This window comes from Trachemys scripta, chromosome 1 (genome assembly GCF_013100865.1).
Source record: "Trachemys scripta elegans isolate TJP31775 chromosome 1, CAS_Tse_1.0, whole genome shotgun sequence".
Classification (NCBI taxonomy): Eukaryota; Metazoa; Chordata; order Testudines; family Emydidae; genus Trachemys; species Trachemys scripta.
In genome coordinates this window covers 109,879,934-109,899,561 of record NC_048298.1, presented here as the reverse complement: position 1 = coordinate 109,899,561, position 19,628 = coordinate 109,879,934, and the positions used below count along the sequence as shown (strand labels likewise).

The 19,628-nt window shown below is 44.7% G+C and overlaps 1 protein-coding gene across 1 annotated transcript in view; it reads left to right on the top strand.

Annotated features, from left to right (window-relative positions):
* Window positions 1-935: 935 nt before the first annotated feature.
* Window positions 936-19,628, top strand: part of LOC117882887 (aldo-keto reductase family 1 member B1-like) — a gene marked incomplete in the record, with an annotated part of 21,055 nt that continues 2,362 nt past the window's right edge. Inside the window, 6 exon segments of the mRNA XM_034781756.1 lie at window positions 936-1,097; window positions 6,032-6,199; window positions 13,126-13,242; window positions 14,878-14,955; window positions 15,713-15,835; window positions 19,377-19,484. Of these exon segments, the coding sequence (XP_034637647.1) occupies window positions 1,032-1,097; window positions 6,032-6,199; window positions 13,126-13,242; window positions 14,878-14,955; window positions 15,713-15,835; window positions 19,377-19,484 (660 nt within the window).

Below are 19,628 nucleotides of genomic sequence, written 5' to 3'. Positions count from 1 at the left end.
AGCCCGGCCCCCGGCCGGGCTGGCGGTCGGGCCAGGGGCCGGTGCTGAGCCGGCGGTGCTGGGCCGGGGGCCGGCGGTGCTGGGCCGGGGGCCGGGCCGGCGGTACTGAGCTGGGGGCCGGGCTGGCGGTGCTGGGCCCGGGCCGGGGGTGCTCAAATGTTCGCGGGAAGCAGGGGAGGGGGCGGAGTTGGGGTGGGGACTGTGGGGAAGGGGTGGAGTTGGGGCGGGGGCGGGGCCCGTGGAGTGTCCTCTTTTTGGACACTCAAAATATGGTAACCCTAACGTTAGCTAGCCATGAGCAGGCCTCCCTCACTCCCTCCCCTAGTGCAGAACATGAATGATGGGTCACATTCCAGTTTCCACTTCATTTGTATTTTATCTGTATAGGGCTAGTGGGACGGAGATTCAAGGGATTAGACCCCCGTGTTGATGCTGCCTGCCCTCAGTGTTGCTGCGGGATTGGTGCATGCTCAGTCCTGATCCCACCCAACTTTTTTGTAGATGGCTACACACTTCTCTCTGTGCCTTCCAAAATGGAAAGCTGGAGTCACACACTGTCTGGCCTTTGCAGGTCCCTGAAAGCTCTCTGTCCTCAGCAGAAAATAGCCCGCACTGCCTGCCCTTGAGGTTTGAGTGAACTGGGGGAGGGAGGAATCTGCAAGCTACTCTGGGTCTCTCTTTGCAGAAAATTCCAGCAGGAGAGCTTGACCATGCAACAGTGGGGAGGCTGCAGGCAACTTAGGCAAGGTCTGTGCAGCACCTGCAGCTAATGCTGCAAGGAGAGACATGCCCCCAGCCTGCCCAGGCCAGCGTGCACTGAGCCGTGCACAGCTCAACGACGGTAGGCTCGGCTGCTCTGCACCGCGTTCCCCCTCCCGGAGCCCTTCCCAATCCCTGCGCTCCCCGCCCGCCGCAGCCGCTACTCAGAGACCAGCTGCTGGGGCGGGGCCAGTCTCTATAAAGAGGGTGGTTGCTTTTTTTTTTTTCTCCCTCCAGGGCCGCGATCCAGGAAGGGCCGAAGAGCTGGAGTCATGGGGACCTACCTGGAGCTGAACACTAAGGCAAAGATGCCCATCCTGGGGCTTGGCACCTGGAAGGTACAGTAATTGCAGAAGGTGGGATCTAGGGCATGGTACCAAGCGGTCACCAGCGCCTGCGCTCGGGTGCACTGCATCCGTCCCTCCTCGCTGCCTCTAGAACTGCTGATCTGTTTCTATCTGGTCCTCCCTTTGCAAAGTGTGTGCCCAAAACTGCCGGCCTCGGCTTGGCTTCTTGTTACAGGGCAGGCGGCCCCCGGCCCTTCCTGAGCACTGGGTAGTTCCTTTGCAAACGGTTTGATTTTCTTGCTGGCAAGATTTGCCGCCGCCCCCGCCATGGAAAGCGTCCTGTCCCCTGATGCGGCTGGGGAGGTGGAGGGGAGGGGGGTGTCTGTATGCGCTCAGTGTACTCACCCCCTGAATAGCTGTTGGCCGTTATGTAACACATATACTGTGTCGCTGTGTGTCACGCTTCCATACCCAGCCTTTGCTGCGTCTGAGAGTAGCTATTAAAAGTTGTTGGGCACATGGTGCCTCTTGTGTAATTCATGCATCTTTTCAGGGGGAGAGGAAGGAGGGTAAAGGCTTCTTGCACTCCAAAATTTGACTAGGAAGTTGGCCTATTTAAAGAGGCACTGTGAATTTAAAAATAGTGTATTCTGGCCTAATTTCTTTGCCTCTCTTACAGTTAATTTCCCCTGTTTAAAAAATTGCATTTTAAAAATGCAGTTTCCTTGTCCCTGCCCAAGTTTCCGTTTACCACTTCTCTCTGGTTGGATGAAAACCGATTAAAAACGAAAGAAGTCAGTTTCACTTTTAGGCTCTTCTGCAATGTTTGGGTTTCAGACACTGCAAGAGAACCCTTTTTGTTTCAAAACAGCTGTTTTTATCAGCCTTTTCTTTCAAAAGTTTTCTATTGGCCTTAGATTTTTTTATTACTTGGTTTTTGAAAGAATATCATCTCAAGTCTCATGAAGTTTGTCCCTATCACTTTAAAAGTGAAATAACATACGAGGGTAGATTCTAGAAAACTCAGGGCAGGGACTGTCTGTATTTTGTACAGCATGTGACTGGTGATTCATAATAGCAACACATACAATCGCGGGGGGACGGGACTGAAAGAATTACAATTTTAGTTAATACAGCCAGGAGTTTAGATTTCTGGGTTCTGTTCCTAATTCTGACTTCAGACTTGGGTGTGACTTTGAGGAAAATGTTCATGCCTTGCTTTTTTTTGTCTGTAAAATGAATATTACTGACCTATTTTTACAAGGGTGTTGAGAGGATTAATGCTTATAAAGAGCATCTATCCTCTCTTGGAAAGTCCTACTGAAGCGCAAAGCAGTATTGCAATTATTATTCGAGATAGGGCAAATTTGTGACAGTGGATCTTGTTAAAATGTCATTAAACTTACTCATGGTTTCTGTCTGTGAAATCAGTATATGTTCCAAACAGATTTATAGGTAAACCGAGCTATTTTTACATTTTTTAAAAGCACTTTTCTATGTCAGCTTTGTGCAATGGTTTTGCTATCCATTGCTTGATATGCTGATCCCAATACTAAGTTAATGCAGGGCGGTGATCCAAAATTTTAATCTGTTTGGTATCTGTAAAGTAAGGTGTGTCTGACATCGCCTGAGGTAGTGAGCCTGCCAACCTGGGTTGGTTGACTGACTTGGGGTAGCAGGGCTAACGCTTTGAAGTTGCAGCTCAGGCTAGAGCCAGTACTTCTATATCGTGGGAAATTTCCCCAAACCTGGGAATTTGTGCGTAAAATGTTTCAACTTGGCAAATTGGGAATATTCATTCAAAATATTTTATGCACAAATTCCCAGGTTTGGAGAAATTTCCCAGGATATAGAAGCACTGTAAAAAAAAAAAAACCTTTATCTGGGAATTTTTCACCAGATTTGGGAAATTTTTAGCACTGGGTTGGGAAAAGTTGGCATCACAATATAGAAGCACTGGCTAGAGCCTGGGCTCTGAAGCCTAGGAAGGGGGGTTCATAGCCCAAACTCCAACCGGACTTGCAACTTCAAAGTGTATGCCATTGTAAGTATGCCTTATGACAGAGCTCTGCATTATGTGGTCTCACAAAGCTGACAGTGTCTCATACGCTCCTGTAAAATGCTATTTCAAACAGCATGCTATAGTGGAATAGAATAGGTGACTTGCTGAACAATATGTCATAGTGGCCACTGTGTCATAGGCGCCAACTCCATAGGTGCTCCAGGGCTGGAGCACCCACAGGGAAAAATTAGTGGGTGCTCTGCATCCACTGGCAGCCAAGCTCTCCTCCCCCCCCACCCCACCTCTTCCTCCCCTGAGCGCGCCACTTCTCCGCCTACCTCCCAGCTTCCCGCCCTGTGCTGGGAGGGAGGGGGAGGAGCGAGAACGTGGAATGCTCAGGGGAGGAGGCAGGGCTGGGGCAGGGATTTGGGGAAGGAGTCGGAATAGGGGCAGGGAGGGGGCGCAGTTAGGGTGGGGACTTTGGGGCAGGGGCAGAGGGGAGGGTCGAGCATCCACCGGGGGGGAGCAGAAGTCAGCACCTATGCATTGTGTGTTCATATAAATAATTTCCTTATGTCTCTTTCTCCCCACGTCTTTCCCACTGGCCTTTTACAGGCTGAGGATCACATACTGCTCCTACACAGAGAACTTACCTTATGCAGGCCCCAAGTGCTGGATATACCATAGCATAACCTGAAATCCAGTGTTTGCTTATTTTTACCTTTTGAGAGCATCAAGCCAGTGTTTTAGGTAAACTTGGTATTTCAAGCAATTTTTGACCAGCAGAATTGGAACAAAATCAAATAGCAGTCATCAGCAACAGCGGGATTTATGCAATACCTGAAAATGCAGGCGCTGATTTTTTTTTTTTTTTTTGCTTGAGCAAAATGTTCTCCTTCTAATTCTTTTGTCTAATACACACTGCAGACTCCGAAATCTAATATTGGTTCATAGATGTCAGTCAGTAGACTGGTCTACATCTTGTTGTCTAGTCATGTGCCCTGAGGGACAGAGCAGCAGCTCTGGTACTGTGGCAAGGTCCTGGTTTGCAACAGTTCAGATCACTTCCCATGGTTGGCAGGAAAATGCTTAATGCTTCCCCTGAGAAGACCAATCTCCTCTGCATGCCCAAAGCGCCGGGGTTCAAGACAGTAGAACTGGTCATTGGTACCTAAGTGACTCCCCTGCTGTACTGTGAGATGAGTGCATTCTGAGGTGCGGAGGCTAGCTCTAAGAATCCTTGCTGGAAAAGCCCTCTTTTTTTTTTTTTTTTTTTTTTTTGACCATGCTTTATGTAACATTAGAAATCGTCCTCCCCTCAGCAGTCTGTGTATCTGCCATATTACTTCTGGCTCCCTATTCTCTTTTCAGAGTGGTGATTGCACTCTTTTAGTGATCTGGACGCTTCTGCATCTCCCCAGCCTCCTCTCTTGTGGGATGCTTCCCTTTGTGATCATTAATACGTAGCTCTTCTATAGCGCTTCTTGTCCGTTGAGCTGAAAAGCCTTTACAAAGAAGGTGGTTATTAGTATCCTCACTTTACAGATGAGGAAACTGAGGGACAGAGAGGTCAAGTCATCTGCCCAGCATCACACAGAACTTAGGTCACCTGACTCTGTCCCTTGCCTTTCCCAATGCACCACACTGCCTCTCATAGGCTCAGATGGGATGCTTCTTCTGCTAGTGTGATAAGTGAAGATGGGGGAGAGCTCCCTTTTATTGACACCCAGCCAACCAGTTAGCTATAAAATCCCAGTTAGTAGCTGTCCTCTACTTGCTTTACCTGTAAAGGGTTAAAGTCCATAGGTAAAAGGAAGGGAGTGGCCAAAAGAGCCAATGGGAAGGCTAGAACTTTTTAAAATTGGGGGAAAAAACTTCCCCTTTGTCTGTCTGCTCTCCGGAGAGAGGAGACAGGGCTGGAACTGTACTGTAAAAAGCTTTGGGCCAGGTATGTAATCTCATCAGATCATACCTAGAAACTACTAATTTGAAACCCCAGATATGTAAGTAGATCAGGAAATGTCTATGAAGACGTGATTAGGTTTATCGCTTTTATTTCTTTATGGCTCGTGGACTCCTCTGTGCTAACCTCAGGTGCTTTTGTGTTGCTTGTAACCTTTAAGCTGGACCTCAAGAAGCTATCTTGATGCTTAATCCTTGTAATTGTGTTTTTTTTTTTTTTTTTAAACCTAGCAAAAAGTCTAAGTTCCAGATGTATTTTCTTTTTGTTTTTAATAAAATTTACCTTTTTTAAGAACAGGATTGAATTTTTGTATTCCTAAGAGGTTTGTGCATTTGTTGTTTAATTAACTGGTGGCAACAGCTGATTTCCTTTTGTTTTCTTTCTAGGCTCTTCCCTGGGGGTGGGGGGTGAAAGGACTTGAGGGTACCCCACAGGAAGGAATTCCCAAGTGCGCCTTCCTGGGTTCCAAAAGGGTTTTTTGCACTTGGGTGGTGGCAGCATCTAACCATCCAAAGTCAGAGAAAAGCTGTAACCTTGGGAATTTAATACAAGCCTGGAGTGGTCAGTTTTAATTTTTACATCCTTGCAGGCTCCCACCTTCTGCACTTGAAGTGCCAGAGTGGGGAATAAGCCTTGACAGCTAGTTCCCAGGATAGCTTTTTTTCTTAGGACCACTTGAAGGGGGTGTTGCTAAAGAGCCCTCTCACATAGAAATAGCTCCTTGACAGCTATCCAGAGTAGGGTCATGGTGTGAGACAGCTTTGTTTTGCTAAACGATCCATGTAAGATGCAGGATGGATTGCTAGATGCATTGTTAGATGCCGTCATTAAGTCAGATAATAACAGTTACTAGACAACCACAGAGAGAGAGATTTTGTTTTGATTGCAAGGTGCCCAGATGCCTGAAAGGTGAACACCATAGAAGAAATAAAGTTTATTGGGGTTTCTGAGCCTCTAGCCACCTGGGAAATGGGATATTTTAGAGTGTCTGTGGCTTTTTTAATTTATTATTTTGATTAGTCTCCACCAGGGAAAGTAAAGGATGCAGTGAAGGCTGCCATTGACATTGGATACCGCCACTTTGACTGTGCCTACGTGTACCAGAATGAGAATGAAGTAGGGGATGGGATCCAGCAGAAAATCAAAGAAGGGGTTGTGAAACGAGAGGACCTCTTTGTCGTCAGTAAGGTATGGCTCTGACAGGAAGATCAAGGTCATGGGGCCGATTCAGTGAACCCAGGGTGCTGGAGGAAGATCAAACACCTCACTCCTTTCTGACTCTGTGGAATAAAGCAATTCTAGACATGGTACATTTCATCCTTGAGTTGTTTCCTAATTCACATGTTCATGTGGGATGCACAGGGAAGAATAAAAGACATCTTGGATTCTCTCCTGTTTGGAGTGGCTCTTCTCTAGTGAACATACCAGCAATGGAGGTGGCAATACTGTGCCCTTCCGATGATTGAGGAAGGGACAACTATTTTTTGCCTGGCATGCTGAGCTTATAATGTAGAACGGGTCGGCAATGTTCGGCATGCGGCTCGCCAGGGTAAGCACCCTGGCGGGCAGGGCCAGTTTTATTTACCTGCTTTTCGGCCGATCGCGGCGTCCACTGGCCGCGGTTCGCCATCCCGGACCAATGGGGGTGGCGGGAAGCGGCGCGGGCAAGCGATGTGCTGGCCACGGCTTCTCACTGCCCCCATTGGGCCGGGACGGTGAACCGCGGCCAGTGGGGGCCGCGATCAGCCGAACCTGCCACGTCAGCAGGTAAATAAAACTGGCCCGGCCTGCCAGGTGCTTACCCTGGCGAGCCGCGTGCCGAACGTTGCCGACCCCTGATGTAGAACCTAGAGCTGGACCTAGAACCTAGAAGGGACCATCATGATTATCTAGTCTGATCTCCTGCACATTGCAGGCCACAGAACTTCACCCACTCACTCCTGTAATAGACCCCTAACCTCTCGCTGAGTTACTGAAGTCCTCAAATCATGGGTGGGCATTAGGGGCTATAAGATCTCTCTCCTACTCCTCCCCCCCTCCCCCCCCACACCCTTCCAGTGCCACTTCCAGAGTGGGGGCAATGCAGCAAACTACCATTTGGGTCTCTTTCCATTTCTGCTGCTGGAAGGAGAGACCAGGTTGTGGCTTGCTGAGACTGACCTGTATTCAGAAAGGTATTTCAGTATTGCAACACTTAACTTTTGGGCACCTAGACAATCACAGGAGCACACTGCAATTCACAAAGCCTGAGTGAAGTGCCTGGACTCCTGTGCAATGAATGGGGAGAAATGAACAGCTACGAATGCGATTCACAAAAGCCATCCCGCTAGGTGGGGAGCCATTTAACCTAACCAATGGGAGATGTTGTTTGAGAGATGTCTGCTAAGCCCCGCTGCTCTCTCTGAAATAGGCACCAGTCTCTGCTAGTGATTGACAAATAGGAACTGCTCTCTTGATGTCAAGCACCTTAGGCAGTTAAACTGCTTCTTGTGAGAATGAATCAGGTGGGTGCCTAACACCACACAAAGTGGTGATGCTATCCACTGTATGATTGCTAGTCCAGTGGGTTCAATTCTCCCCCACGGGCAGAGGATAATAATAGATTTAAACAGGGATCTCCCACCTCAGGAGGGTGGGCTAACCTTTGAACTATGGGACTTTTTTGTGTGCACACAAGAATGACTCTGTAGCATGGTCATTAAGTTGCATACTTGGGAGATCCAACGTCCAGTTGTTCTGCTCCAATTGCTTGTCCATTATTTATCTGCACATAAATTGTAATATAAAGAGCGAAGTCCATGCCATGGCGAGGGCGGAAGTCCAATGTAAAACTAGAGAACTCAAGAACAAATGGTGGACTGAGAAAGCACAAGAAGTCCAATATCTCGCGGACATCCAGAATACATGTGGTTTCTTTAGTGCCACCAAGGCTGTTTATGGGCTAATTTGCCATGGTATGAATCCCCTTCGCTCTAAGGACGGAACCACACTTTTGATGGACAACGAAGCCATCCATTCTCACTGGAAAGAACATTTTGAAGATCTCCTTAACCGTAATTCTGTGGTTGCAGATGAAGTCCTTGAGCAAATCCCTCAACCCATTTAGGGATGAGGTCGGAGACCCTCCCAATTTGTATGAGGTACACAAGCAGGTGAAGAACAAGGCAGCGGTCTAGATGGGATCCTCACTGAAATCTTTAAAGATGATGGACCAGAGCTAATTTGGCAGCTTTACCTGCTTATCCTTAAAATCTGGATAAAGGAGGAGATATCCAGTGAAATGAGGGATGCCCTGATTGCACTGCTCTACAGCCAAAATACTTCTGAAATAAATGTAGTCAAACTTTACTAATTCTGGGTCACTGAGAACAAAAATGATGCTTAAAATTGTTGATTGGCTCTAGTTTTCAAGATATGCTATTGGGTCAGTATATACGACCCTTGACTTGGGAATGGCGGAGGATAAGTGAGTTATAAAGGGAAAGGATCTCAATTTAAACCAGAAATGACTAAAATACATCTTTAACTGGATCTATGAATAAATCTATGACTGGGTTTGGACAGTACTTGCTTTTTAGGCAAAACAATGAATGATGCACTCTGAAGCTGGTATTGCGTCATACATGATATGGATTGCATCATGTTATTCCTAGTAGTCATGGATGATGCAATCATAATGAAGCTTACATCACTCTGCTGAACAAATTGCCCTAATATCAGCTCTAGAAATCATACAGTGTCGTGCTCTCTTATTTGTCAGTGTTTGATTTTGCAAAGAGACACATTTCTGTTTAGCCAAAGTGAGCAGAGATGCCTTGTACTTGTGTGAACACTGCAGATAACTTCTGCTATGTTTGTGGTGAAGTGATTTTTGCATCACAAAAGCGCAATATAACCACTATGGTTAAGAAAGCCTATCTTTATTTTGGCGGCAAAATTGGAGATCAGGACAAGAGGTGGGCCCCACACATATGCTGCAACACTTGTGCAACAAATCTTCGCCAGTGGTTGAACAGGAAAAGGAAATCTATGCCTCCAGTTGGGAAAGGTGTGTCAAAGAAGAAAAAGTGGACTGTGCATTATCCAAACATTCCATCAGCTATACGCCCAGTACCCCACGGAGAAGGACTGCCGGTTCCTGATGCACCAGAATCATTCTCACTTGAGTCAGACGAGGAAGAGGATGAAACTTCTGGTCCTGAACCATCAATGTCACAGGACCCACATTTTCTCCCATCCTCCTCCTCTGAACCACACCTCATAACACAAGGTGAACTGAATGACCTTGTCAGGGATTTGGAACTACCCAAGAGGAAGGCAGATCTGTTGGGCTCCAGACTTCAGCAGTGGAATCTCCTGGCAGGTGATGTGAGGGTTTCCATGTTCCGTGACCGTCAAAAGGATCTTATCCCATTATTCTTCATGGAAGGTGATCTTGTAGCCTGCAACAACATCGATGGTGTGATGGCAGCCCTCAACATCGTTCACGATCCAGATGAGTGGAGACTGTTCATTGTTTCATCGAAGATGAGTCTTAAAGCTGCAGACTGGATACACAAAGTACTGCTGTTTTCTCTGCGAATGGGATAGTCGTGCAAGAGATTCCCACTACATCAAGAAAGATTGGCCACTCCGACAGTCATTGGAGCCTGGGAGGAAAAGTTTTCAGCATCCACCACTTATTGAATCACGGAAGACTTTGTTACCGCCCTTACACATCAAGCTGGGTCTGATGAAGAACTTTGTCAAGGCCATTGACAAAACACAAGCAGCTTTCAAGTACCTCCGTGGAAAATTTCCAAGGTTAAGTGAAGCTAAGATAAAGGAAGGTGTCTTTGTTGGTCCTCAGATTCGTGAACTTCTTCGAGCTGATGCATTTGACCATGCACTGCGTGGCAAGGAAAAGACGGCATGGAAAGCCTTCCAGTTAGTGGTAATAAATTTTCTCGGAAACAACAAGGCAGACAACTACAGGTTGTTGGTGGAAAACCTCCTCAAGGCATCCAAAAGCCTTGGTTGCAACATGTCATTAAAGATACATTTTTTGCACTCTCACCTAGATTTTTTTCCACCGAACTGCGGAGCAATGAGCGACGAGCACGGCAAGTGATTTCACCAGGACATTGCAACAATGGAGAAACGCTGTCAGGGCAAATGGAGCCCATCAATGCTTGCAGACTATTGCTGGACAGTGACAAGAGATGCTCCATAAATGAATACAAGAGACAAGCCAAGAAGCGCCGAGTAGACACTGAATAGGACTAAACTATGTACAGAATAGTTTTTTGCCTTTTGTTTCATAATAAATTTTATTTATGTAACCCTTCTGCTGATTTTTAAAGTGTTACATAAACAGAACAAGTGAAATATTATCATGTAAAGCAACAATAAACACATGAAAAGACCTAGGTTTACAATTTATGATTAAAACTCTACTATCTACACAATATACATAGACCTAAAATGTAAAAACTTAAATATCTTAGAAACAGTAGCCAATCAATTGTTTTAATTGTCATATTTGAATTCAGCACACCAAAATACATAATAAATAGCACATTTTATCTCTGAAGCAGACGACTTCTCAAAAATTGTAGACCAGTGTTGTCACTCTCTTCAAGAAAGGGGATAAAGTGGTTTGTGGAAATTATCGTGGTATCTCCCTCCTAGCCATTGCAGGAAAAGTTCTGGTGCAGGTCCTTGCAACCCGCCTTCCGCCCCTGCAAGAAGAAATTTTACCGGAGTCACCGAGTGGTTTCTGACATGTCATGGAACTGTGGATATGATTTTCACAGCACGGCAGCTGGAAGAAAAGTGTTGGGAGCAAAACCCCCCACTGTACATGGCTTTTATTGATCTAACTAAAGCCTTTGATTCAGTGAATTGCTGTGCCCTCTGGACTGTACTTTCTAAGATTGGATGTCCTGATAAATACATCAATGTCCTAAAATTGCTTCATGATAACATGAAAGTGACTGTTCTGAGCAGCATTGGCTCCCAGAGTGAACTTTTCAGAGTACAAACAGGAGTCAGACTGGGCTGTATCATCGCTCCAACCATGTTTGCGGTTTTTATTGCCATCATTCTTTACCTAATTGCTGGGAAGTTTACAGCTTGCATTGAAATCATTTACAGAATGGATGGAAAGCTGTTTGGTATGCTGATGACAATGCAATCTTTGCCCACTCTGAGAAAGATCTTTAAACTATCTTGAATGTGTCTGCCAGTGCTTACGCATGTCTTGGCTTCACTCTTAATATCAAGAAGACTGAAGTGCTCTATCAGCCCTCTCCAAATGTGGTATTACATGCCCCGTCTGTCAAAATCAATGGAGTGGTACTGGAGAATGTCGATCATTTCCTCTACCTTGGAAGTCATCTTTCATCAAAAGCAGATATTGATGCAGAAATTCACCTGAACTGTGCCAGTGCAGCTTTTTCTCATTTACGGCACAGGGTTTTTGAAGATCATGATATTCGAACAGACACCAAGCTTCTTGTCTATCAAGCCATTATTCTCCCAACACTGTTGTATGGGTCCGAAACTTGGACAACCTATAGACACCACTTGAAAGTCCTTGAGAGGCACCATCAACGCCACCTTTGTAAGATTCTGAAGATCAAATGGGAAGACATGCGCACCAATATTAGTGTGCTGGAAGAGGCAAAGACTACGAGTATCGAGGCAATGATCATCCGTCAGCAATTCCGCTGGACTGGTCACGTTGTCCAGATGCCAGACTCCCAAAACAGGTCCTATTCTCTCAGCTGAAAGAAGGGCACCGTAACGTGGGTGGACAACAGAAGCATTATAAGGACTTGCTGAAGGACAATCTAAAGTGTAATATTGACATTGACACTTGGGAGACACTTGTCCAGGATCGCTTAATATGGAGTGAAGCCCTATGTGATGGTCCCCTGCATTTTGAACTTGCTCACCAACAAGCCGAAGCGGACAAGAGGTGCAGGAGGAAGGAGAGAGCCTGGTTTCCAACTCCTGCTGAGCCTGAAAACATCTGCCCTCATTGTAATAGAACTTGTGGTTCAAGGATTGGTCTTATTAGCCACCTGAGGACCCGTAACTCCCATGGAAGATGATCATACTCGGTACCGAGTGATCGCCCATCATTTATCTGGAGTGGAATAGCTTCTTTAGGGATTACAGATCCACACCAGAATATCCCAAAGCTTGGTGGTTAGAGCACTCTCCTGAAAGGTAAGACCTCTCTTCAAATCCTTTCTTCCCCTCTGCCTGAAGGGAGAATTGAACCTGGGTCCTCCACGTCCCCGGTGAGTGCCCCTTGATGAGATTTAGAATTATACCTGATCTGGTAGTGGGCCTTGGAAGATGATTGGGCCCAGCATGTGACTTAGGCAGACAAATTGCTATCTTCCCCTGGCTTGTGCATTGCTCTGGGACTTAGGCATCCAGATGCAGGGTTGGGGAGGGGGGCAGCAGTGAGCATGCCCAGAGGCAGAAACTTAGACACTTCGGGAACTTTTACCCTGAAAATGTAGGTGCCAATTGAGTTTAGGTGCCTGCTGGGTTTGGCAGGAGTTTCCTGGCTCCCAATGGAGCCTAAAGCTGTGACTAAGGTGCCTAAGTACTTTTGTGAACCCAGGCCCATGTGACAATTCAAAAACATGGGGGCCCAAATAAATTTTTTGCACTGTATGTGTTTGAAACTATTCTTTATCTAGGCTCTTAAATAGGGGATCATATCAGAAGGAGCCAAACTCATGCAGGAGGTTTTTCCCATCTTCCTGCTTCTGGACACAGATGGCTGGAAAGCTTCATTACCTTGTAGCACTTAGTTTTCTCTTTCCCAATACTGTGTCTTGCAATAAGTGACTTTTTGTTGGTGCCTTAACTGGTGGAATTTTTTTACCATCTTAATCTGTCAGAACCCAATTTTGTCAGGTAAATGCTACTGAAAATACTAGCATCAAGAAACTTTCCCTCTGTCTCTGCTCACAGATTGAGCCTGTAAATGGGGGTAATAGTATTCCCACACCTGCTTCTTGCAGGTGTGATATGACTTTGTCCTGTTTGGGAGAGCTTTGTAAGAGCGTTTGCTTGTGAGATCACTGCTTTGTTTGGTTTTTCTTTTGTAGCTGTGGTCCACATTCCATGAGAAATCTCTGGTGAAGGGAGCATGCCAGAAAACCCTTGATGCATTGAAACTGAATTACCTGGATCTGTATCTCATTCACTGGCCTTTGGGATTTAAGGTACTGTAGTGTTTAATACTTTTTTGTTTTTTCCTGACTGATTCTGGAGAAGCACTGTCCTCCTGGTAAGCTATCCTGTTACTGCCCCAACCCTCTTACCTTCAAGGAGGATACCTCTGGGGTATCTCAGCATCACTCTTTTTGTGCTGCTTATTCAGCTTTACTGTATGGGTGTGTGAACAAGCTTTCATCCGGGAAGCTGAGCATGCTGTTTCTACCATGTTCCCTGCCCCTGTTGATCCAAGGAGAGATGAATCTTGGATCAAATCCAGGTCTCCCACTTGACAGGGCAGTTTATACCTTTAACCATTTGATTACCAATTCCTTCTGTACTGGTTTGTCTTCCTCTTTATGGGAAGGACAACTATATCCCTTTCTTCTTAACAATAAGTCTGGTTTTCTTTGTTGCTAGTAGCACTCTTAGGCCTTGTCTGCACTACCGGGGTAAGTCGACCTAAGTTACGCTACTCCAGGTACATGAATAATGTAGCTGGAGTCAACGTAACTTAGGTTGACTTACTGCGGTGTCTACACCGCGTCTCCCATCAATTTACCTTACTCCTCTTGTTCCGGTGGAGAGAGCTCTTTACTAGACCCACTAAATCGAACCCCGCTGCGCTGATCTATTGATATTGTAGACATGGCCTTACTTAAGCAGCAGGCAATAAAATAAGCTCTTAATTTCTCTTTTCTCTGACACCCACCCCCTGCCCTTGAAATCCCCAAGCACAGTACAAACTTGTAGTTACCATCTGCCATAAGAGCCTTGTTGTTCTGTAATCCTTGGCGTTCAGAAGTGGCAACTTTCATTGTAAAGCCCATATGCAGATTAAAGATATGGTTGAAGCTGGTGATGTCTCGCTTTGACTCTCTTGTCTTGGCTCTTCTTTTCTGTTAGAGCCTGATAAAAATACCTTCTCCTTGGTATTCTGTGCAACTCCCAAATGCACTCTCCAGTATCTTTTAACTGTTTTTTAGGATGGACAAAGCAGATGAAATGAGGCTGTGCTGGTATCACAGTTCTGCAGGCAGGCTGTAAAGGAGTCTAGACAAGGGAGCTTTTCATAGTAGCAAGAACATAGACAGTAATTTATGCATATAGTCCGTTCCATTGTCTTTCTCCCATTCCCTGCGATCTACACATAGTCTCCCACTGAAGGCCTGCAACAGCACACCATCACTCATGCAACAGATGTAATCAAATATAAATCTGGATTAATAAAGGAATGTCCCATTATGTACATAATGTATAGATTGCATGTACATAATGGGACAACATGTAAAAACTGTGTGCTTTGCTACACCCATTGGGAATAGATCTATAACCCCGTTGTACTTGTACTATGGTGGGTCACTGTTCTATTTTGCTGGATCTATCACTGACCTGCAGACTAGCCACAGAATTAACCATATTTATTGGGGTGGATTCTCTGGCTGGAATGATGAATGTGTAGCATGAGGAAGGGAGACCTTGCCAGATTGAACAACTTAAATAGGAGTTACTATTCCTCTTCTTTTGCCCTAAGAGTTTGGGCTACTATACAGAATGAGAGTTCAGTTTGACTTCCCAAGAATTCTAGTCTTTCAGCAGAAAATTCAACAGAACATTTCAGACTTTCTGTCTTGCATTGACAGGCTGGAGAGCAGCTGTTTCCTGCGGATGAGAAAGGCATGGTCTTGCCCAGTGACACAAATATTCTGGACACTTGGGAGGTGAGTCTTATTGCAGTGTGAGATTCATTTTGGCTCTGATTTAGATTATCTTTTTATATTTGATTTCTCTGCAAAGAATTTATAATTCATTCAAAATTATTTGTAAATACCTTCATTCTTGGTTTGCACATCACTTAGAATTCTAGGTAAATATTCCAAAATTTGCACTGTATATTTATGTAAGTCAGATGATACTTTTGTTCCCTGACTGGCTGCCTTGGGTAACTTAGCTCACAGGAAATGAGAATGTAAATTTTCAGTTGATTCAGCTTCAAACTTTGAAAACCTTCTTTCCTAGAATACTAACAAACATATAGTGTGTCAGGACATAGTCAAAGTAAATTCGCTGAAATTTTAACATTTTGCTGAAAATCCTCAGCTCTGCTTATTACTTGCAGAAGTAAAAGGAGAATTGTAGGTTTATATCCTACCCACAATCTTGAGGATAGTCCATTATTGTGCCAGTGTTGGGTTATTTGACATAGGTCTCTTCTAACTCACTCATATGATTAATAAAGATGCATAAAAACCTCACAGCCAGAAAAGAAATCTCAGAGAAGCACTGTTCTCTCTGCATCCCTTTTCCCTAGTGGATCCTTTTCCCTGGTGGACTCCAGAACATATGTGATGAGTCCAACTAAGTGTCCCATCACTGGTTATCGTCAAAGAAATATACCATATTGGCAGCAAGAATGCCTTATTTAGGCCCTACCTTGTGTATCTGGTTACATAGACTCAGATTCTCTTGTCCCCTTAGGCTATGGAAGAGCTGGTGGATGCAGGTCTAGTGAAAGCCATTGGAATCTCCAACTTTAACCATGAACAGATTGAAAGAATCTTGAACAAGCCTGGGTTAAAATACAGGCCTGCCAACAACCAGGTAAGCTGCTTAAAGGCAACAGCTCAGTGTCTCTGGGATCATGAGGATCTGATCATGTCAGTTATTTTACAGTGGGGCGGTAGGGAGTGGGCAAATAGAGTAGGCATAGAATGCATTTTCAGTCCTGGAATTCTGAAGGGGCGCTTGAGGGAGTGAATGTTAATAAATACGTAGCTCTTACAGTGATTTCCTGATGAAAAGCACTAAATGCTTTGCGACAGAGGTAAGTATCATTATCTTCATTTTACAATGGGGAAACTGAGGCACAGAGTGGGGAAGTGTGCCTAGTTCATGTTAATGTAGTCTTGCTTGAAATGGGACTACCTCAATGCGAACTAGGTACCTTTTTAGTTCTCGCCACCAGGGTCTGACCAGAGCAGTTATAGCGCAGCACATTAGCATGCTGTACAATTTACACCCCCTGTAGTCAGCACTGCTGCCATGTAGACAACCCCTAAGAAAGCTAAGAGCACCATCCTGCAAGGGGCTGAGTGAGAACCTTCCATTCCCATTGACTTCAGAGGATGCTGCCAGGCTTAAGCCATACGTGAGAGAATACAAGTGTTTAACAGAAACATCTTGCCTATACTTCAGCTACTAGCTACAGTGGGGGTCGGCAACCTTTGGCACACGGCTCGCTAGGGTAAGCATCCTGGCGAGCCAGGCTGGTTTGTTTACCTGCCGCGTCCACAGGTTCGGCCGATCGCGGCTCCCACTGGCTGCGATTTGCTTCTCCGGGCCAATGGGGGCGGCAGGAAGCGGCGGCCAGCACATCCCTCAGCCTGCGCTGCTTCCCGCTGCCCCCATTGGCCCGGAGCAGCAAATCACAGCCAGTGGGACCCGCGATCGGCCGAACCTGCAGACGTGGCAGGTAAACAAACTGGCCCGGCCCACCAGGGTTCTTACCCTGGCGAGCCGCGTGTCAAAGGTTGCCGACCCCTGAGCTACAGTATAATGCGGGAGGGTTAAGTAATGGCTGTGGTAGGAAAAATAACTGAATTGCTTGACTGGTCTGTTTTTAAAATCTCAAATACAAAATAAGGAGATTGTGGTTATTACCTTTCTCTGGTACTGTGGTATAAATGATCTAAGTTCAATAATGATTCTCTTATCAAAGGAACAAAAGGGAGGGTTACTTTAATGCCTACGTGAAAATGGAGAATAAAATCTGAACCTCATTCTTGTATTTTGTTAGTAATAGTAATTATAATATTTCCAAAATCAATATATGCCTCCTTCCTATGGATGTTGAAAGTATATCTCACCATTCAGTTAAATTAATTTTCTTTCAAACAAAGATAGTAGTGGGTCGGCTGGTCAAATAATGACTTTTTTAGTTCAAGTTTTTCATTGTAAAAGCAACTTTGTTATCTAGCATTTGTTTTTGTTTTTTTTTTGTAAAAGTTGGAAATCAAGGAATTGGCATCCTGTGGTCTTCTGCTCATAAATTAGAGCTCCTGTCCAGCTAACAGAGCAAAGACTAATATTTTTAGCATATTTCTAGTTCAATACAGAATATTTTAGAATAGCTCTTTTTGGGGGGGGGGCAGGGGATGTTAAATTGGAATTTCTGTAACATAGAACTTAGAGTGGTAGGGAGGGAGAAGGCCAAAGGAATACTGTATTTAACTGAAAGGACGATAGTGTGGATTCATTTATTGCTTAGACCGCCACATGTCAGAGGGGAAAAAAGCTCCATTTCAAATGCTGCCCCTCTTTATATATTCATTTGATTAAGAAGTACAGCAATTGGGCGTTGATACTCCTTGGCCTACATAACTTGCTCCAGAAGATGTTACTTTACAAGACAAACTGGAAACCTGTTTAACACAAGCTAGAAATAATTCCCAAGAATAGATGTGTAGTGCATGCATAGCCCAATGATCCATAAAATCTAGAGGATGAAATTCCCACTCAGTTATTTGCAGATATTTTCAAACCTTCTTCTGTAAACACACATGAACCATTCTATCTGCAATTCATTTTGGAAAAAATCCTAATTTTAATCTTTGATGGAAGGTCTTTTCCTTTAACCCAAATACTCGCTCATATGTTTTATACAGGGGTTAGCAATTGTTTAAAGTAGTTTCTTTTTATTCTATTAGGCCAGGGGTTCCCAAACTTGGTTCACGGCTTGTTCAGGGTAAGTCCTGGCAGGCCACGAGACACTTTGTTTACCTGAGCGTCTGCAGGTACAGCCGCTCGCAGCTCCGAGTGGCTGCGGTTCCAGCCAATGGAAAGGGGCACTTTGGTTATAGACTGTACGAGTAGCTGAATTTCTGCGTGCTGAGGAAACAAAATAGCCGTGCAATATCTATCCAGCTGAACCCAGCCGTAAGCTGCGCGGTGACTAATATTCCAAACTATTTTAGGAGTTTTGGGAAACGGCCACATGATCATCTCCTAACAGCAATGCAGCTAGAACCATAAATAAAACTGCAGGCTGCAACCCATCCCGTGCAGTGCTGTGTCTTGGTCCACCTGCCAGCAGCATGAGATTTCAAGGCCTTCAGTCTGAAAGCAACAATCCAGATGGTTTGAATGACAGACAGGACAGGCTCAATTAAACAAGGTTAGGCTCCCCAATATGTGGGTAGCCTGAAAATCCCTTCAATTATCCAAAGCCTCAATTGTCCAAACTGAGCCAGTGCCCCATGACTTTGTGATAATCCTGGTTGTATTGTGGGTTGTACTGCAGTAGCTTACCAGAATGTGGGCCCAACATTAAGGGTTCTGTAGTCTTTTCTCCGCTCTGCCTGGTGTGCAGATGATCCCATTACAATTAATGGTAGGCACACACATGTATTGTCTGGAAAAGAAATTCCATAACAAACAATTTAAAATTTTGTTCAGTAAAATTTTGTTCATTAGTTACATTTTGGTTGAATAGGGCCACTTTCAACAAGAGCACTCGTGTACAGGAGTAACCAGTATTGAAACTTCCCTATAAATTAATTGATTGACATGTACCTTACCCTTTAACATCAAAACAATTTTACTTTATTCTAAAGTAATGGTCTGGAACACTGCAGTTCATAGTATTGATGCTACAGTAGTTTCCAAAATACTTGTATCTTTAATTAGGGAAGCTAAACAAGAAAACTTTAAATTGGAAGAAATAGCCCTACTCATTTCAACTCAATTTCACTTCAACTAGATTACTCTGATTTTATGCTATACTTTTGGATATGACCTTTATTGTCCTACTTCAGTTGTATAATTCTGAGGCTGACTATTTTGTAAATCTTTGGAGAACAAAGTTGATAATTAAAACATAAGTGAGGTATGCTCCCCCCCTCCCCTCCCCTGCCTTGCAATATCCTGTAATAACTGAAACTCAACAGATAAAACACAAAACCAAGAAAATTTCATAAAATACCAAACAACTACAAGTTGCGTAACATACACAGAGTGTATAATTAATCACAACTTTCCAACCTACTAAAGATATTTCCTGTAAGTGGAATAGGAAATGATCCCTGGAACACAGCAGCATTAGTGCAGTCTGCCTCTGAGTAAATTTATGTCCTTGTGCTCGCAGATTGAGTGCCACCCATACCTTACCCAGGAAAAGCTGATTAAGTATTGCCAATCCAAAGGAATCTCTGTCACAGCATACAGTCCCCTCGGATCTCCTGACAGGCCATGGTAAGAAGAATGCTTTTCAGCCTAACTTGCCTGATAGTGACAATGTGAATGTTGAACTTGAAACTCTGAGGCAAGTTGAACAAGTAAGGCAGTTGTAATGGGTACATGTTTCTGTTAGTATGTAGAGTCATCTTATGAAAACTTG